Here is a 19181-nt window from a genome sequence, read left to right on the forward strand (position 1 = left end):
TGAAGACCAACTGTAATGGCCCCGACTGGTGCTCAGTCACTAATGGGGCGGTGGCAGCAGGACACATGGGCAGGGCATGGCTCTGGGATGTCCAAGCCACCACAAGGCTTCACCGCTCCTCCTCCAGCCCATCCCTTGGGATCTTTGGCAATCCCGGCTGTTTTCCCGGCGCTGGGAAAGCCGGGCAGGTGCCTGCACGCCACAGCTCCACCCCAGCCCACAGCACAGCGCCTTCACCCATAGCACAGCACCTTCACCCATAGCACAGCGCCTTCACCCACAGCACAGCGCCTTCACCCATAGCACAGCACCTTCACCCATAGCACAGAGCCTTCACCCATAGCACAGCACCTTCACCCATAGCACAGCGCCTTCACCCATAGCACAGTGCCTTCACCCATAGCACAGCACCTTCACCTATAGCACAGCACCTTCACCCATAGCCTTCACCTATAGCACAGAGCCTTCACCCATAGCACAGCACCTTCACCCATAGCACAGCGCCTTCACCCATAGCACAGAGCCTTCACCCATAGCACAGCACCTTCACCCATAGCACAGCGCCTTCACCCATAGCACAGAGCCTTCACCCATAGCACAGCACCTTCACCTATAGCACAGCGCCTTCACCCATAGCACAGCACCTTCACCCATAGCACAGAGCCTTCACCCATAGCACAGCGCCTTCACCCATAGCACAGCACCTTCACCCATAGCACAGCACCTTCACCCATAGCACAGCACCTTCACCCATAGCACAGCACCTTCACCCATAGCACAGCACCTTCACCCATAGCACAGAGCCTTCACCCATAGCACAGCACCTTCACCCATAGCACAGCACCTTCACCCATAGCACAGCACCTTCACCCATAGCACAGCGCCTTCACCTATAGCACAGAGCCTTCACCCATAGCACAGCACCTTCACCCATAGCACAGAGCCTTCACCCATAGCACAGCACCTTCACCTATAGCACAGCACCTTCACCTATAGCACAGAGCCTTCACCTATAGCACAGCACCTTCACCTATAGCACAGCACCTTCACCCATGGCACAGCACCTTCACCCATAGCACAGCACCTTCACCCATAGCACAGCACCTTCACCCATAGCACAGAGCCTTCACCCATAGCACAGCACCTTCACCCATAGCACAGAGCCTTCACCCATAGCACAGCACCTTCACCCATAGCACAGCACCTTCACCCATAGCACAGCACCTTCACCCATAGCACAGCACCTTCACCCATAGCACAGAGCCTTCACCCATAGCACAGCACCTTCACCCATAGCACAGAGCCTTCACCCATAGCACAGCACCTTCACCCATAGCACAGAGCCTTCGCCCATAGCACAGAGCCTTCACCCATAGCACAGAGCCTTCACCCATAGCACAGCACCTTCACCCATAGCACAGCGCCTTCACCTATAGCAGAGCACCCAGGGCCTTCACCCACGTGCTGGCCTCTTGCTCGCACACCCAACTCCCTGCAGCTCCATAGGGGACAACAGTGGAGCAAAGCCGAGGTGAAAGGGCCCCGAACCCAGTTAAACCAAGGCCAGGGGTCACTCCAGGTTGCTGAATCCGAGTCCTTAAATACACAGTTCCCAAGATGTGATTCCTTGTTAATGCCGTGTCTAAGCACAAACCCAAACTTGCTATTTTTGGCTTTGACCTTTTCTCCTTCTATTCTGGGCTTCTTTAATTAATGGAGTGTTTCCTTCACACCGCTTGGCCTGAGCTGGGTTTGTTTCATCATGGAATCACGGAACGGTTTGGGTTGGAAGGGTCCTTACAGCTCCTCCAGCTCCAACCCCTGCCACGGGCAGGGACCCCTTCCACTAGAGCAGCTTGCTCCAAGCCCCGGTGCTTCTCTGAGCACCCTGTTCTCACCCCAGTGTTCTCAGCCTGTCTCCATAGAGGAGGTGCTCCAGCCCCTGAGCATCCTCATGGCCTCCTCTGGACTTGCTCCAAGAGCATCATGTCCTCCTTATGGACCCCAGAACTGCGCAGCTCATGGACATCACCCCCAGTGCAGGACCAGAGATGCTGCTGCTGAATCAGGCCCAAATTCTCCCCATTCCCTGTTATTTCGGGAATTCTGAACTTAGGGACTTCAGTTGGGAATGCTGGGACATTTTGATAACATCTCAACAGCGGGGCTTTAAAACACGTTAACTAAACACTGAGGAAACAAGTCTGAAACCCCCCCCAGGAGGGGCCAAGGAACTTTTCGGAGCCCTCCAACAGGATATGGAAAAGAAGGGCAGGATTTTTCCCTATTTCCCCCCTCTCCTGCAGCTCTCCAAGGCCACAGTTCCCTGGCTCCTCCCTGGCAATAACTCTGCCCTTAAGCACACATGATGTATTGCCCGGGAAGTGTCCCTGTACACAGGAAGAGGAGGCTCATCCACACCCCGCTTCCATAGGAAAAGTGGGAAAAAGGGATTTTTGAAGTGGGATTGATGCAGGTTGGTGGCATGAAGGGTTGGGAGGTACCATACAGGAGAGTTTGGTTGGGTTGCACCAAACCAGGTTCAGCACAGGGGGATAAAGAACTAAACAGACACCCCCCCTCCCCAAACCCCTTTCCAACTACATCTCCCCACTGTTCAGTTTGGTGGGAGCTGTTTCCTTTCCATGGGGTGATTTTTAACCTGTTTTAAGTGTTTTTCTCACTGATTTCCCACTTTCAGGTTATTTGTGGAAGAAAAAATCCAAAAGAAAGCAAAAAAAAAAACCCAAAAGAAGCCACAAATCACCCCAGAACCAGGTGCAGGCCGTGGGGCTCTATGAGCCACAGTGCCCAGGCATGGCCAAGGTGATGCTGAATGGAGCAGTTTGGTGCCAGATCCAGCTTCTAAGCATGAGGATGCACCAGCTGGGGCATTGCTTTGGGGCAAAGAGATTTGAGCACTGGAGCAATTGGTTTTACCCCTTTTCCTTTGACATCAGCCCCTCTGTCCCATGCAGGACTCTGGGTACCACCATGATGAAGATGCTCAAGAACATCCGAGGCACTGAGCTGCTTTGATGACGGGTTTCCTTGGATTCAGCTCAGAGATGAGCCAAAACCATGTTACCCCCTTGCCAGGGCATCCAGTGATGGGGCTTTGGGGACTGTGTTGGGCTTTCCCAGTGGAAAAGGCCCTGGACCCAACAGGCTCCATTGAATCCCACCAGGTCTGCACCAAAACTGCCTCTGCTGCCCCTGAGAGGAGGGCTGGGGAGGGGACAAAGATAGGGGACAAGTGGGACAGGGAGATAGGGATGAGTAGGAGAAGGAGAGGGGAGAAAAGGTACCAGGAGACCAGCAGGACCAGGAGAGAGGGAAACAAATGAGACCAGGGGTTGGGAACAAGCCTGACCGAGAGAGGGGACCAGTGAGACCAGGAGATGGGAACAAGAACCAGGAGAGGGGTAAAATGTGACCAAAAGATGGAACAAATGAGACCAGGAGATGGGGACAAATGGAGCCAGGAACAGTGGGACAAGGGGACAAGGACAAGTGGGATCAAGAGATGGAGATAACTTGGACCAGAAGAAGGAGCCAGTGGGACATGGGGACAAGTGGGACTGGGACACAAGGACAAGTCTTTTGGCTGGGGTTAAGTGGGAACAGGACACAACTGGAACAAGAAGAGAGGACCAGAACAGCCAGGAGATGGGGATAAATGGGACCGAGAGAGGGGACCAGTGGGACAAGGAGATGGGGACAAGAACCAGGAGAGGGGTAAAATGTGACCAAAAGATGGAACAAATGAGATCAGGAGATCAGGACAAGTGAGACCAGAAGAAGGCAACAGTGGGACCAGGGGGACAAATGGGATCAAGAGATGGGGACAAGTTGGACCAGGAGAAAGAATCAGTGGGATGAGGGGATAAATGGGACCAGGAGACAAGGACAAGTCTTTTGGCTGGGGCTAAGTGGGAACAGGACACAAGTGGAGCAAGAAGAGACCAGAACAACCAGGAGATGGGGATAAATGGGACCGAGAGAGGGGACCAGGATGCTCTACAAATGCCAGGTAGTTTGTTAGGGCATGAGATGAGCCAAGAGCATCCCCAGGGCTGCTCCAACACCCTGTGCCCCTCTCCAAGGACTAGGGGACACTTCCCCACCCTCTCCATCCCGTTTCCTCAGCGTTCCCAAGGCTCAGCGCAAAGTCCAAAGGGATTTGGTGGAGACGCTTGGGGCTCCTCATGGGGACACCGGGAGCCTCCAGCTGCCACCTCTTGTCACAGGGCTCCTCTCCCGAGGGCTTTCCCAAGTTCCAGTTACCAAAATAAGCCCCTGGGTCTCACCCAGAGGGAATTCTGAGTGTGAAATGCAACCGCTCACTGGGTTTCCAGCACCGAGGGATGGGCACTGCGGCTCCAGCCAGGCTGCCTGGTGTGGGGTTGAATCAGATGAGCTCTGTGCAGGCACCAGGAGGGTTTCATGGATGTCTGAAAGGATCCTGAGTCCCTCAGGACCCAGATGGAGACCCTTGGCATGGCCATAACATGAAGGTCCCTCTCCAGCATCCCTGTTCTCTGCCATCAGCACCATGGGATGTGGTTGTCTCAGCCCAGACCCTCGCAGGGGTTAACTGCAACCGGAGCCGCTTCATTTTCCATCCCTGCAGTGCTGGAGCCGTTGGGAATTTAATAGCTCCATGACCTCAGCCACCACGCACGCAGCCCCACAGAGCCCCATAGAACGGCTGTATCCCTTCCAGGAGGTTTTGGGGTCTTCCCCCTCTTTTTTTCCCCGAGGGTAGGCAGGAGGATGATGCCGTAGCTCTATAAATCACTGCTGGCAATGAAAGAGGACTATTAAACCTCCCCATCCCCATCTCCACAGCGTTAGAGCCCAGCACCTTCCCCTTTTTATAGCTTAATAAAGTCCCTTTAATGTCCCATTTTGGTCCACATTAGCCCCAAATCAACCCTTGCAGGAAGAGATGCCCCCAAAACTCAGCTCACACAAAGGAATAACTGCTTTGCAGCCCCTCCATCCCTGGTTTTCGCCCTATTTTCACCCCATCCATGGAGGCATAACCTGCCCCATGCTCCCTCTCTCCCCTCCCCGCACCGAGCTGGGTTTGCAGCCTTTCCCTAAATCCCTGGTTTTCTCCTTAAAATCTCACCCTGAGGGGAGATCAGAGGGAATTTTGTTACCGACAGACCTAAGGAATGGGAAAAAGCTTTTTGGGATGTGGAGAACTGAAGCCTGGAGGTGGGAATTGAGCCGTCTGGAGGCGATTTGTTATCCCTATTCCCTTCTAACCAGGATAAAGTGGGATTCCCCCACCCCCAGTCCAGGTGAAATGGGGCCCATGGGAGCTTTGCCGGAACAAAGGAGCATCGTGGCCGGGGTGGGGGACGGGGACCCGCGTTGCCTTTGCCTCCAATCCACAAAACCCCGCCCGGGGTTGTTTTGGGAGCAGAATTCCAAAGGTTTTCCAGCGTTGGTCTCCGCGCAGACGGGGCTGGAGCAGCCGGAGCTGGTTCCGCATCTCACAGGCGCCAGGGAGGATGAGCGGCTGTTACTAGGGGCAGCAGCACCTCCAAGCGGTGCCATGGGGGGAAGAGGCGCCCACAACCCCAACAGCTCCGTTTTACACCCTGATTCACTCTCACATCACAAATCGGTGCCAAATCCCCCCCACCCCATCCCAAAACCCCACGGGGACCTTTCCATCACCAAAACCGGCTCCTCTGCGGCTCAGCGAGCGGGTTCGTTGGTGCAGAGCATCTCTTAGGGAAGAGATCGGCTGTCCCTGTGTCCCCCGCAGCATCACCTTCCTCCCACTTGCTCTGGGATGATGTTTCCAGCCTCTGTTTTCTTGCAGGACACAGGAATTCCCCCAATGCCTTCACAATCTGCACAGGGGAGGAGTTTCCCCAAGCCCTAAGAGCTCATCTCAGCCTCCCCTCTGGCAGGTTAAAGCCATTCCCCTTGGCCTGGCCCTACAGGCCCTTGTCCAAAGCCCCTCTCCAGCTTTCCTGCAGCCCCTTTAGGCACTGGAGCTGCTCTAAGGTCTCCCCTTCAGGAGCCTTTTCTTCTCCAGGCTGAACAAGGGGACAGCTCAACACTTCCTGAACCCAGTGCCTTGGCACCCGAACGCAGAGGAACATCAGGGTATCAGTCATAGGGCACAGTGAGCTGAATCTATGGGTTTGGGTGGAAAAGTGAGTTGGTTTGGGGTTCTTTTGCAGGACACATGAGGTTTTGTCCCCTGTGATATGCAGGGAGGAGAGCCTGGGGTTAGCACAGCCCAGGCAAACGTAAAGGTGCCACATAGAAGCAAAGGTTGCCAGAGGTCCTAAGGAATCAATAGGGATTTTTAGCTCCTTTATGCTTCACTTCCTTGCAATAGATTCAGGTGCTGGCTCTAAGTTTGGGTTCAAACTAAAACAGGGGAAGTTCAGGCCTAATGGAAGGTGTCCCTGCCCATGGCAGGGGTTGGAGCTGGATGAGCTTTAAGGTCCCTTCCAGCCCAAACCAGACTGGGATTCTCCTTGCACCATCACATCACAGGTATGGGTTGGGACAGGCCATTGTGGCTGCCCTGAGAGATCCCTGCTCTGGTTATGTTTGCACTGAGTGTGTTCTGTCTCTTACATGCGTAAGGTAAAAGACCTCAGGATGGCCTTACCTTCTGGAAGTCTGACACACCTGGGTGATGAACTGGCCATGCAGGGTTGACCTCTCTGTGATGTGCTAGAAAACACGGAGATCCCAAGTTCCCAATTCACATTATGGGAACTGGGTGTCTCTGCAGCTTTGGTGGCAGCAGAAGGACCCATGGGTCTGTAAGGAGGTGAGGAATGGTTGGGAGTGAGAGTCCCTCTGAGCCACAGGCATTAAGTGAAACTCCTCCATTGGCTTACACCCTCTGCTTCAGTTCTGTGTCAGGTTCTGGCTATAATTTCACTTCCTGAACATTAAATCACAGCAGGAATCCAACCCAAAGCAACCCAACCCCACCAGGCCAGCCCCGCTTCCACCCATCCCCTTCCCATGCTCCCCAAGCTGCCCATTTCAGGCCACTTCCCTTCTCCTGTGGGTTTCTTTACTACAGGCCCAGCAGCACAAGGAGTGCTCTGAAATAACCCCATTGCTTCGGGAAGCCCATGTGGGGACAGGGCTTTGCTTTCATCCATGAACATCATCTCCGGGACACGCAACCTTGCTCCTGGTTGCTGCTGGCCAGGCTGCTTTAAGGTCGGTTATGAGTGAGCAGCTTGGGCTCTGCTCCAGCTTTGTGAAGCTTGGCCAGCAAAAACAAGGTGTGACTGGAGCTGATGCCTTGGGAGGAAGCCTCGTGGTGCTCAAGGATTAACTCCTTGTGGTGCCAGCAGCCTGGATGAGGGGGAGAGGAGCCACCCTTCCCCACCATGCATAGGAAGGAAGGGTTTGTGCCCTTGGTTGCAGCTCAGTGTAAAGATGAAAGGGTCACTGTGGTTATGCTTTAGCATCTTCAAGAGGCTTTGTACAAGAGGGCAAAGCCCAAGGGCTGCCTTAACCTTAGCAAGCAGCAGACAAAGACTTCAGTGTCCTCTGGAAGGTGAGTAATGAGTGGTTGCATCATGTTTAGAGCAAGTGTGAGCATGAAAGATCTGTTCGACCTCTTGATTTAAAGCACAAGAACCAGGCTGCAGACACTGGGTATCCACATGAGCATTCAGACCCCCTGCTCATCACTTTCTTCAGGGGAACAATCAATCTTGCAGCTAAAACTTCAGTGCCATGGGTTAGTGGTGGCCTTGGCAGTGCTGGGGAGCGGTTGCACTGGATGAGCTTAAAGGCCTTTTCCAACCCAACTGATTCCATGATCCTATGCAGGCAGTTGCCACAGGACTGTGGTTGTGTAAACCAAGATGGGGAGTCTCTGATGGCTTGAGTCCAGCCTTGGGCAGCTCAGAGGCTGGTGAACATTCTGTTCCTTGGGTTGAAATCAGAGGTTTATGGCCAAAGTTGTTACAGGATCATAGAATCCCAGCCTGGTTTGTGTTGGAAGGGACCTTAAAGCTCCTCCAGCTCCAACCCCTGCCACGGGCAGGGACACCTTCCACTAGAGCAGCTTGCTCCAAGCCCCTGTGTCCAACCTGGCCTTGAACACTGCCAGGGATGGGGCAGCCACAGCTTCTCTGGGCACCCTGTGCCAGCGCCTCAGCACCCTCACAGGGAAGAGCTTCTGCCTAAGAGCTCCTTGTTCATCCCTGCAGGCCTCCTGGCGTTTCTGCCTCACTTCGTCTTTGTCAGGATGCTCCTGGGCTTGGAAGAGGAGATCCTTGGATGTTATCCAGCTTTCTTGGGCTCCTCTTCCCTCCAGGAGAACAAGTGGATGTCTTAAGCAAACAGCTCCTGAATGACTCTGGCTATTGCCAATAAGTCAAAGATGCTCAGCTCTCTCCATCAGTCCCTCCTGGCTGCAGGCACTGATGAGCAGGGCCTCTTAAAAGAGATTTAAGTAAAAAGAATCAAACTTTAGGACCTATTAGGAGATTGAAAAGAGAGGAAAGATGTCATAAGTAGGAACTTGTCATTTTATTCTTGGTTGTCTGAGGAATCTTTTGCTTTTACATTGGAAACTTGGACTCGACCATTTCATCATCTCACCAGCCTTGTGTTAAAAAGCAACCTAATAGGGATTTGGATTTGAACCAAAAGGGATGGTTTTCGCCCCCGTTACCACAAGATGCACTTTCCTAATGCGTATTTATCCAACAGGACATGCATGTTGGGCAGGGGAAGCTTTCCTTGGAAGATACAACACAAAACCTTTATCCCATCAGTCACAGGGATGAATCCCACAACCAACATCCCTTGGGCTTCTCTTAGCTTCTTGGCAACTTCACATTTAAACACAATAATCACAATTACCCACAGACAATTCCCTAAAGAGCAGGATCTTGAGCTTTATTCTCTATGACACAGCACAGCAGAACGCAAAGCGACAACACAGGAGGGCTGTGGGGACTGAACCTAACCAAACATGAACACACACACAGTGATTTGCTGGTCACCATTAAAGTGCATTCAGCTCCACCTCAGCTCTTCGACCCTGTGCTGAGGCTGTTTGCCCCTCTCCCAAGGCTGAGCCCCATGGTGGTGGCTGGGGGAGCATGAGATGTTGCAGGCAGGAGGCAAACTGCTCTCATTAGTTCACAGCATGAAGGATGTTGGGAGCCCTGAGTTAGCTCCATGCCACGTTAGACAGGGGATTTCATAGCATTTGCTGTCATTCAGAAGGAGGGATTTGTTCTCATCACAGTGTTAAGACTTGCTATGGGGGCATCAGAGAGCTCCATCCCCTTAGTACCATGTACCCTGTGGGCTCCTGCCTTCAGACAACACGTAATGTCTGGAAGGCAGGTGATGATTTGGGCTCTGCTCATACAAATGTCACCCTGAAGGTTTAAATCACCAAAGGACAGAGCTGCTGCTGTGCCTGCTGAAGCCAAAGGATTCAAGCACAACACACAGCAGCACACGGCGCAGGGCTGGCTGCTGCTGCCAACCTCTGGAGAGGCTCCAGCACTGAGACAAGTACTCAGAGAGGGGGGGAAATGCAAGTTAAGAACCTCAAAACCCAAAGGCAGAGCCCTCCCATTGCCTTGCACGTGTGGGTATACACCACTGCTGCACAAGGGACATGCCTCGCGCTGTGCTTCGTGCACAGCAGCTCTGCCCCTTATTGCACACAAACCCAACAGAGGGGCCACGGTGGCTCAGAGCGAGGGGAGCAATATAGTTTGGGACCAGCCATCTGGAGGGCAGCATGTTTGGACGGGCAGAGAGACCTGCTTCCTGCTCGGCCTTGAACGTGAGCCTCGGTGATCCCCTAGAGGAGCGCTGCAGGAAGAGCTGGCTCACTTCAGAGGGCAAAGTCACCCCTGCTCTGGCAGGAGCTTGTCCTCACTGTTGGTGCAGAGCCAAAGCCTTCCTTATGCTCCTGGGAAGTCAGTAACCAGTGCCTCTAATTAGTCCTGAGCATGCTGGGGACTTCATTTGCCTCCAGCTATAGCATACAGGTCTCTCAAACCTTGTCCCTTGGCATTAGGTAGCTGTCATTTGAGTTATTAACACAGAGGGATCCACTGCAGAAACACAGATGTCCATATCTAAGGGTATCACCTTCAAATCCCTTTGCAGTCAGCAGAGGCAGGCATTCCGGAGGCATACTGTATCATCCCAGCACGGGCATCTAAAACAGGACAGATGAATCATGCTCCAGAAGTATCTGTTTCTCCTCACTGACTGCAAAGGGAGCCTGGTGAGATCATACACAGATGCCTTTAGGCTAAAGACAGGTAAAATTAGGCAAGATGAATCGTGTTCCAAGAGTGGATGCTAAAGCCTTAAAGACAGTGACAGTCTAACAGATCACCCCAGGAGACATTACAGCTTCTACAGTGCTACACGTTGCCTGAGCCTGTCATTGCCCACGGAGAAGAGGAAGTGCTGCCTCATAAATACTATTTACACCAGTTTGCTTAAATTACGATGAGTTTGGGGTTGGGGGGGAGGTAGAAGAGAAAGAGACATACTTCACGCTGTGGGAGCTAAAGGTATTGTCCTTCCCGGGCACCTTCACCCCTGTCAGTTGTAGGACAGGTACTGGATTAACCGTGGAGGAATATTGAGCTTGGCGATCTTCTCCAGCGCCCGCTGCCCGGCTGCTTTCCTCACGGTAACCCTGCAGAGCTGGGACAGGCTCAGGGGTGTTTCTGAAGGGAGAAAAGAGGATCCAGACTTAAGAGCTGCAGCTCAGGAGGTGACTGATCTTCCCATGGACCTCCCAGGGGCTGATGCCTGGAACTGATCCTGCTGGGATCACAAGGTCGGCTCTGCTTGCAAGTGCTAAAGGAAGGCATTGCAAAGTCATGGTTGTGACCTCTCCAGGCTCATCCCAATGTAAATCCCACTAGGAATAGTGAATATAGGTGCACTGCACTTCTCCCAGCTCCTTCCCTCAGCTGCATCCCCCAGAGGCCAATGGTGACCACCGGATCATCTGCTCTGATCCACTGGGATCCAAGACTTTCATATTTCCCTGAGTGATGCTGTATTAAGCCTCAGCAACACAGTATATAGGAACAAATACTACTTCCAACACTTCTCTACAGCTGTTTCTCCATCTAAGGACCACATTAATCCTTTTTGCTCAGCACTCTGCTGACAGCAAAAAAGGCTTTCCTTTTCCAGCCCTCAAACTGCATCCAGGAGTTGATGCTCATGCATGGATGCAGAGGTACAATCAGGCACATTGCTCTAGTCTAGTCTAGTCATCAGTCATGGAATCCCAGCATGGTTTGGGTTGGAAGGGAGCTTAAAGCTCATCCAGTCCCAACCCCTGCCATGGGCAGGGACACCTTCCACTAGAGCAGCTTGCTCCGAGCCCTTGTGTCCAACCTGGCCTTGAACACTGCCAGGGATGGGGCAGCCACAGCTTCTCTGGGCACCCTGTGCCAGCGCCTCAGCACCCTCACTATAAGAAAGAAACAAACATTCTTCCTTATAGAAATCATTCTTCCATATAGAAGTATTTTCTGCCTTTACAATCCTTTGTGTGGTGAGCACCCTACAGCCCGTTCTCCTTCTGACCTCATTGCCTGTAGCAACCTCTCCCCTGAACTCCTCATCGCACTCACTGCAGTGATGTGGGATGCTCTGCCTGCAGCTGAGGCTAAGGAGATTGAATCCTACGTGCCTGTAAATACTCCTTGTATCTTGCCAGAGTTTGCTGCCCCCTCTCAACCCAGCTGGCAGAACTGCACGTGTAGTGCTTCTCAGCACAGCCTCTTGTAAAAGTGCTGTGACAGATTTAGTAGGTTTGTTTTTTTTCCCTTTTTACTCATATCATTAAATTTAGAACTAGATCCAGGACAGATGCAAATCCTGGAGGCTGGTGACTGTGGAGGCTGCAGGGGATGGCAGCATCTTAGGACTGGGGGGACTAAAAGACATCTGGCAAGGGGCTTTGGAGAAGGGCCTGTAGGGCCAGGCCAAGGGGAATGGCTTTAACCTGGCAGAGGGGAGACTGAGATGAGCTCTTAGGCAGAAGCTCTTCCCTGTGAGGGTGCTGAGGCGCTGGCACAGGGTGCCCAGAGAAGCTGTGGCTGCCCCATCCCTGGCAGTGTTCAAGGCCAGGTTGGACACAGGGGCTTGGAGCAAGCTGCTCTAGTGGAAGGGGTCCCTGCCTGTGGCAGGGGTTGGAACTAGAAGGTCTCTTCCAGCTCAAACCATTCTGAGTCTATGACTTCTAGAATCATCTAATGCAGTGGCATTGAGCAGGGGTCTGCAAATGTTTAGGATGATCTGTGAATTACTCCTCTGAGGTTCACTATGGGTAACCAAGACAAAGACTGATTTAAAGGCATCCTCAAAGGTCTCCTAAAACTTAGTGCAGCTAAAGCTTAATGTGCTCCCCACCCTAAATAAAATGAGTTTTCAACTGGGCCATTTCCTTGACTTGACTTACACATCAAAGCATAAACACTCATGCTGACACATGAGAGGGACCGCAGTTCAGTGAGAGCATGATTTGGACCACCTTATCCTGTCATTCAACCACAACTAAGCTTAGCTAGCCAAGGCCAACTGCTGTACATTTGCCACAAAGAACTCTATACCTTCATAGGAAGATGATCAGGGATCTACAACTCCAAGTGGGCTGAGAATCATGTAAAGGAGCTGGCAGTCACTGAATTCTAGGGGCAGGGAATCATCTCTTACTTACTTTCATAATACTCAAAGCACTTTGCTGTGGGACTGCTGCTCCAAGTGTAATCCGACGGCTTCTTCCCTCGGTTGTCCCTTGCGTAGATGTTTCCTCCAAACTCAATCAGCATCTCCACCAGGTCTACGTTCTTCACCTTGGCTGCATGGTGCAGGGCTGTCTCATGAAGTTTAGCAGCATTCACATTAGCCCCTGAGGATGGAAAGGCAAACAAAGCTGCTCATGAAAGCCTCGCCTGACCCAGCCTTAAGGAGTGGTTTGACTGGAGGAAAGAAATGCTGCTAAAACACACACAAGCAGCTAGAACAAGATCCAAGCATAACAGCAAACAGGAAACCAACCACTGAACATGTTCTCAGTGCTGGCAACACAGGAGTTTTCTTCTCTGGCTTCATGTTTTCCTTGCAGAGGAAGGATATGAGTCCATGTTAGCGGGTAAATAGGCTGCGGAGTGTGAAGTTCAGAACTGCTTCCTGAATCTGTGCTGTCCAAAGCCATTCCCAGTCATCTCAATGGAGTATTCCCACTCAGGATAAACACCTTTTTCATCTGTTTTAACAGAAATATCTCAGCCCTATGGGATGCTGCATCTCACCACCAGACCCTGCTGCAGGAACAAGTTTTAGTTACACACATACTTGCTAAGGAAGTTTGGCTTTTATAAGCTCACAGCAAAACATCCTGCTCATTCCCCCACAACTGCTTGTATTTTATCAGCTGACTTGTTCAGCAGAGGTGAGATGAACCTCACTGAATCCAAACAACTGACTTTTAGACATGTGGGGCCACAATGAACTCCCATTACAATAACCAAGGAGAAACAGGTGTTTCTGGGGAATCAACTAATGGATGCCCAAGACAGGGAACTGGAGTGGCTGGAAACAAACTACCTTAGACGTGTGATTTTAGACAACCACTGTAATGAACCAAATCTCCATTCCTGAGCCCAATCTCCTCCTGGTTAACACAAAGACAAGAAGTCCAACTCCAAATGCCCCCCAGGTAAGCAGCAAGAAAGCTGGGATGTGAAACCCGGAGCACAGACCTTGAATATCCTAACAAACTCATCTGGGCATTACACAAAGCAGATCCCCCTGAGGTATGAAGTGACTTCATCTCTGGTTTTCTGTGCAACATCAAACCCTAACATCTCTCCCAAACACCTAGGCAGAGCCACAGGACTGTGCTACCAAAGATGAAAACATGCTCACAAGTTGATACCACTTCTGGGAAGATGCTGAATCTTTGCTGAAGAATTCTGGACTTTATTAAAATAAGAGAATAGGAATACCCATGGGAACATCACAAAACTGGATACTGACAGGCATACACTGGAAAGAAACGCTTAAGCATTAAGCTTTGCATAGGGAAAGGCAAAACCTTTCACCTTTCTCATCTAGATGATGCTGTGAATGCATAAGCTCTTTGACAAGGACGCCGCTGAGGAGCACTGAAGGAGATGCTGCTCACACCATCACCACCATCTCCTGTACCCCCAGAAGCAAACCCTGTGGCTGCCATACCTGCCTTGAGCAGCAGCTTGGCACAGTCCAGATGCTCCCTAGCGCAAGCCACATGTAGAGGAGTCCCGAAATGGCAGTCGTGAGCCTCCAAGTTGGCACCGACGTCGATGAGGAGCTGCACACACTCGGAGCTACCTTTAGAAAGGGAAAATCCAAGTGAGAAGAAAGGATCCAACTCAAATGGCAGCATGTGGCATGCCAAGATCTGCCTGACCCACAAACAGCCTGTTTAACATTTGGGGTGACATCTGCAAAATAGCAACACTTGTGAGCCAACACAATATACTGTAGGACCAAGACTGAGATCAGGACATGAGAAATAGAGTCACATCTGCGTGGCACTGAGCTAGGGCTAACAGGTCTTGCAGGGAGTCACAGAATCATGGAAAGGTTTGGGTTGGAACAGAGCTTAAAGCTCCTCCAGTTCCAACCCCCTGCCACAGGCAGGGACACCTTCCACTAGAGCAGCTTGCTCCAAGCCCCTGTGTCCAACCTGGCCTTGAACACTGCCAGGGATGGGGCAGCCACAGCTTCTCTGGGCACCCTGTGCCAGCGCCTCAGCACCCTCACAGGGGAGAGCTTCTGCCTAAGAGCCAGGTCAAACAAACCTGAATCCAAGGGTTCGCACTAAATCCCCTGTTGTTCATGGAGCTGGTTGTATTGATCCTGCCCTGGGTGGCTCAGGTCCCTTTCAAGACCACTCCAGCTTGACTTTTTCTGATGCTAATGATACAACTTAATAGAAAGCAGGCAGTCACCACCATCAAGCCTTATGAAAAAGGATTAACAAGGAAAAGCTAAACAAGAGCTCACAGCTACTTATTTAAGTAACTACCTGTTGGCCAAAATGCTGTCTTGGCCTTCAGAGTCAAAGGGAAACACTGTCCAGGCCAGCATATAAGAAAAGCAGTGAAGGGGAGGAGAGAGGAGGTATTGTAGCTTACAAAGAGGAAACTAAGGCACAAAATGATGAAGAAATTTGGTCACAATCATCTAATGGGGACGTTGCTGCTCTCACATCCATGTTTTTGCACTGTTGCATGCGTGCAAGTGGAAATTCAGGAGAGGAATTACACTTAAATAGCCCTCCACTGCTCCTCCTGCCTCTGCTGCTGTTACAGCCACCCCTGATGCTTCCTCCTGCTCCGTAACCCTCATCCAAACATCCAGAAGCTTAAGTAGAGGATGGGGGAGCAGAGAATGGCTGCACACATAGGCTGGAACATCATTTTGGCCTCTGCAGTTTTCTCTTGTCCTGGCACCTTCTTCCCACCTGGGAGCCTCCTCCACTAACTCTGAACCAGGAGGCCTCTAGGACAGAACTACCCAATTAACATGGTCTCATGTCTTCATCAGAGCAATTTACTCCGTATCTACTTGGATCAGAGGGGAAGGATGCAAACCCCTCAGCTCACAACAGCAAAGCTACCTGTTTGCCGATGGTTTTCTAACAGAGCACCAAGAAGCTGGTGTTTATCAGCCTAAGATCTTATCCTGTGTCTGTCATGTGGGACAAAAGCACCCAATATATGGCTTTATTCATCCAACCCCACAGCTCTTTGCATAGGGAATTCAACCAGAGATGTGGGAGAGGTGCCCACATAAGGCTGATGCATTTGCAAGCTGTAGTGGTCTGATGAGCAACAACAGCTTAAGGTCAATTTAAGATACTTGGCAGCTGCTGATTTCCCCACCCCAGGCTGCAAATAACCATGCAAAGATAAGACCATGAGGGCTTACCATTCATGCAGGCTTCGTGGAGAGGAGAGGCCGTGTACAGGGGAGGGTTCACCTTGGCACCGTGGGACAGCAGCACTTTGACACACTCTATGCTACCGGAGGCACAGGCGTCGCAGAGAGGAGTGCTGCCATCGATGTTCCTGGCATCCACCTTGAAGACAGACAAAAGATGTTAGGAACCTGCAGGCTGCTCTGTGGTTTCACTTCTTCCAACCCTAGAAATACTCTGGGCTAGGGAAAGACATGGTTGTCACTGCCAGCAACCTGCTTTGCACAGTTCCCATCAGCCTCAGGAAGGGCAACATCAGCAAAGTGTGATGACAACACCAAGCTGTGTGGTGGGGTCAACATGCTGGAGGGAAGGGCTGGGATCCCAAGGGAGCTGGGCTGGAGGGGTGGGAACATATGAACCTCATTGAGTTCAATAAGGCCAAGTGCAAGGCTCTGTGTGCATCCCCAGAGCGTGAGCAGCAGCTCAGGAAGGGGATCCTGCCCCTCTGCTGTGCTCTGGGGAGACCCCCCCTGCAGTCCTGATCCAGCTCTGGGGCAGCAGCACAAGAGGGACGTGGAGCTGTTGGAGCGAGTGCAGAGGAGGCCACGGAGATGCTGCGAGGGCTGGAGCAGCTCTGCTCTGGAGCCAGGCTGAGAGAGCTGGGCTGGGTCAGCCTGGAGAAGAGAAGGCTCCTGAAGGGGAGACCTGAGAGCAGCTCCAGTGCCTAAAGGGGCTGCAGGAAAGCTGGAGAGGGGCTTTGGACAAGGTCCTGTAGGGACAGGCCAAGGGGAATGGCTTTAACCTGCCAGAGGGGAGGCTGAGATGAGCTCTTAGGCAGAAGCTCTTCCCTATGAGGGTGCTGAGGCGCTGGCACAGGGTGCCCAGAGAAGCTGTGGCTGTCCCAACAGATGAAGTACGCACTGTATCACCAGACACACACCTGGGCCCCTGCAGCCAGCAGGAGCTTGACACACTGCGTTTGCCCTCGCAGGCTTGCCTCGTGCAGAGGGGTGATAGAGTCATAGGTGACGGCATTGACACAGGCTCCGCTCTCTATCAGCTGCTGCAGCTGCAGAATCTCTCCCCTCCTGGCTGCTTCATGAACTGGGGTCCGGTCGGCCCAGAAGCCTCCAGAGGAGAGAAGAAATAGGTAAGTAAATAAAACAATACACACAGAGCAAATGGGCTCAGCCTCAGTTTCTCTGGGCACCCTGTGCCAGTGTCTCAGCACCCTCATAGGGAAGAACTTCCTCCTAATGTCCAATCCAAATGTGCTTGTTAGATCCCCATTCCCTTTGCCAACATCCCTTAGCAGGACGGTTTTCCTTCCCTGGATCTTCCTGTTGCTTTTATCAGTAGAAGCAAGAAGTCAAAATGAGGATGGAGCTCTCATCGCTCAGCCACGGAGCAGCATCACTTTGTCACCAACAGGACTGAGAAGAAGAACAAGCTCCAGCAACATTTCATTAAAGGCTTATTATATAACCCCCAAAAACGCCAACCTGCAAGCTGCAGGCTCCACTAATTTCTTCTCTCCTCCTGCACAGTTCCTTACATGGAGGCACCATCACTGTGAGGGTGCTGAGGCGCTGGCACAGGGTGCCCAGAGAAGCTGTGGCTGCCCCATCCCTGGCAGTGTTCAAGGCCAGGTTGGACACAGGGGCTTGGAGCAAGCTGCTCTAGTGGAAGGTGTCCCTGCCCGTGGCAGGGGCTGGAGCTGGATGAGGTTTAAGGTCCCTTCCAACACAAACCAGTCTGGGATTCTATGATCAGTCCCCATGGACAGGGCTCCTACATCCACATCCCTCCAGCTGCACCTGCAGTTATGAAGCATCCATCCCTTCCAGCTCCCCAACATCACCTCTTCAGGACACAGACACAGAAGGAACACACACTTCGTAAGGAACAATGGTAATTCCCCATGGCCAGAAGCAGGAGGGATCCCATGAGCATCCCCCCCTTCCTCTTGTTCCCTTCCTTAAGAGCACACTCACTCTCCAAAACCACCCCGCACACCCCAAACCCATTCTGTGCACCACAGAATCACCCTGCCCATCGCTAAAACATCCTACAGACCCCGGAACCACCCTGCCCTCTCCAAAACCACTCTGCCCAGCCCCAGTATCACCCTGCCCAGCCCAGAACTGCTCTGACCACCCCAAAACCACTCTGACCATCATAAAAACACCTTGGGCACCCCAGGACCATTCCTGCCTGCCCCAGAACCATCCTGTCCTCCCCAGGATCATTCTGGCTATCCCAGAACCACTCTGTCCACCCCAAAAACACCCTGACCATCGTAAAACCACCCTGTGCACCCCAGAACCAGTCTGTGCACTCCAGGGCTATCCTGTTCACCCCAAAAACCACCTTTGCACCCCAGAATCATTCTGTGCACTCCAGGACCATCCTGTCCACCCCAAAAACAACCTTTGCTTCCCAGAATCATTCTGTGCACTCCAGGGCCATCCTGTCCACCCCAAAACCACCCTGTGCACCCCAGAACCATTCTGTGCACTCCAGGACCATCCTGTCCACCCCAAAACCACCCTGTCCACCCCAGAACCATTCTGTGCACTCCAGGACCATCCTGTCCACCCCAAAACCACCCTGCGCACCCCAGAATCACCCTGTCCACCCCAAGGCCATCATACTCACCCCAGAACCATCTTGCTTACTCCAAAACCACCCTGACCTCCATAAACCCACGCTGAGCACCCCAGAACCATCCTGAACGCCCCAAACCCACCCTGTGCACCCCAGAACCATCCTGTGCACCCCAGAACCATCCTGTCCATCTCAGAACCATCCTGTGCACCCCAGAACCATCCTGTCCATCCCAGAACCATCCTGTGCACCCCAGAACCATCCTGTCCATCCCAGAACCATCGTGCCCGCCCCAGCCCCCGCCGCTGCCCCCATCCCGGTCCCTCCGCCCCCAGACCCAGACCCAGACCCAGACCCAGACCCAGACCCAGACCCAGACCCAGAGCCGGCCCCGCACTCACTGATCTCACCCCGCAGGGACTCGCTGCTCTCGGCGCTCTCCATGGCCCGGGCCCCCCGCGGGCCGCCGGCTCCGGCCTCCTCCGCTCCGCCCCGCTCCGCCTCCGGCCGCCGGGCTCCCGGCCCCGGCGCGGTGGCTGCTGGGAGTTGTAGTCCCGGGTGGTGCGGGTGAACGGGAAAC

The 19181-nt window shown here is 52.7% G+C and overlaps 1 protein-coding gene across 2 annotated transcripts; it reads right to left on the bottom strand.

The window, feature by feature from the left end:
* Positions 1 to 8522: 8522 nt before the first annotated feature.
* Positions 8523 to 19152, bottom strand: ASB13 (ankyrin repeat and SOCS box containing 13). 2 transcript variants are annotated; one of them, XR_009967729.1, is made up of 7 exons: positions 19003 to 19152; positions 16935 to 17122; positions 16003 to 16153; positions 14263 to 14397; positions 12740 to 12931; positions 10548 to 10727; positions 8523 to 10204 (listed from the first exon to the last, which is right to left on the bottom strand). XR_009967729.1 is itself a non-coding variant. In XM_062634292.1 (6 exons), the coding sequence occupies exons 1-6, from the start codon at positions 19043 to 19045 to the stop codon at positions 10600 to 10602; spliced, it is 837 nt and encodes a 278-aa protein (XP_062490276.1). In that variant the 5' UTR covers positions 19046 to 19152; the 3' UTR covers positions 8523 to 10599. The 2 variants fall into 2 exon arrangements, 1 of the variants encoding a protein (XP_062490276.1); XM_062634292.1 differs by having other exon boundaries at positions 8523 to 10727.
* Positions 19153 to 19181: the final 29 nt, after the last annotated feature.

The sequence above is a fragment of the Pezoporus occidentalis genome, unplaced genomic scaffold (assembly GCF_034315485.1).
Source record: "Pezoporus occidentalis ecotype Australia unplaced genomic scaffold, CSIRO_AGI_Poc_V1 ctg42, whole genome shotgun sequence".
In the NCBI taxonomy this organism is placed as follows: Eukaryota; Metazoa; Chordata; class Aves; order Psittaciformes; family Psittacidae; genus Pezoporus; species Pezoporus occidentalis.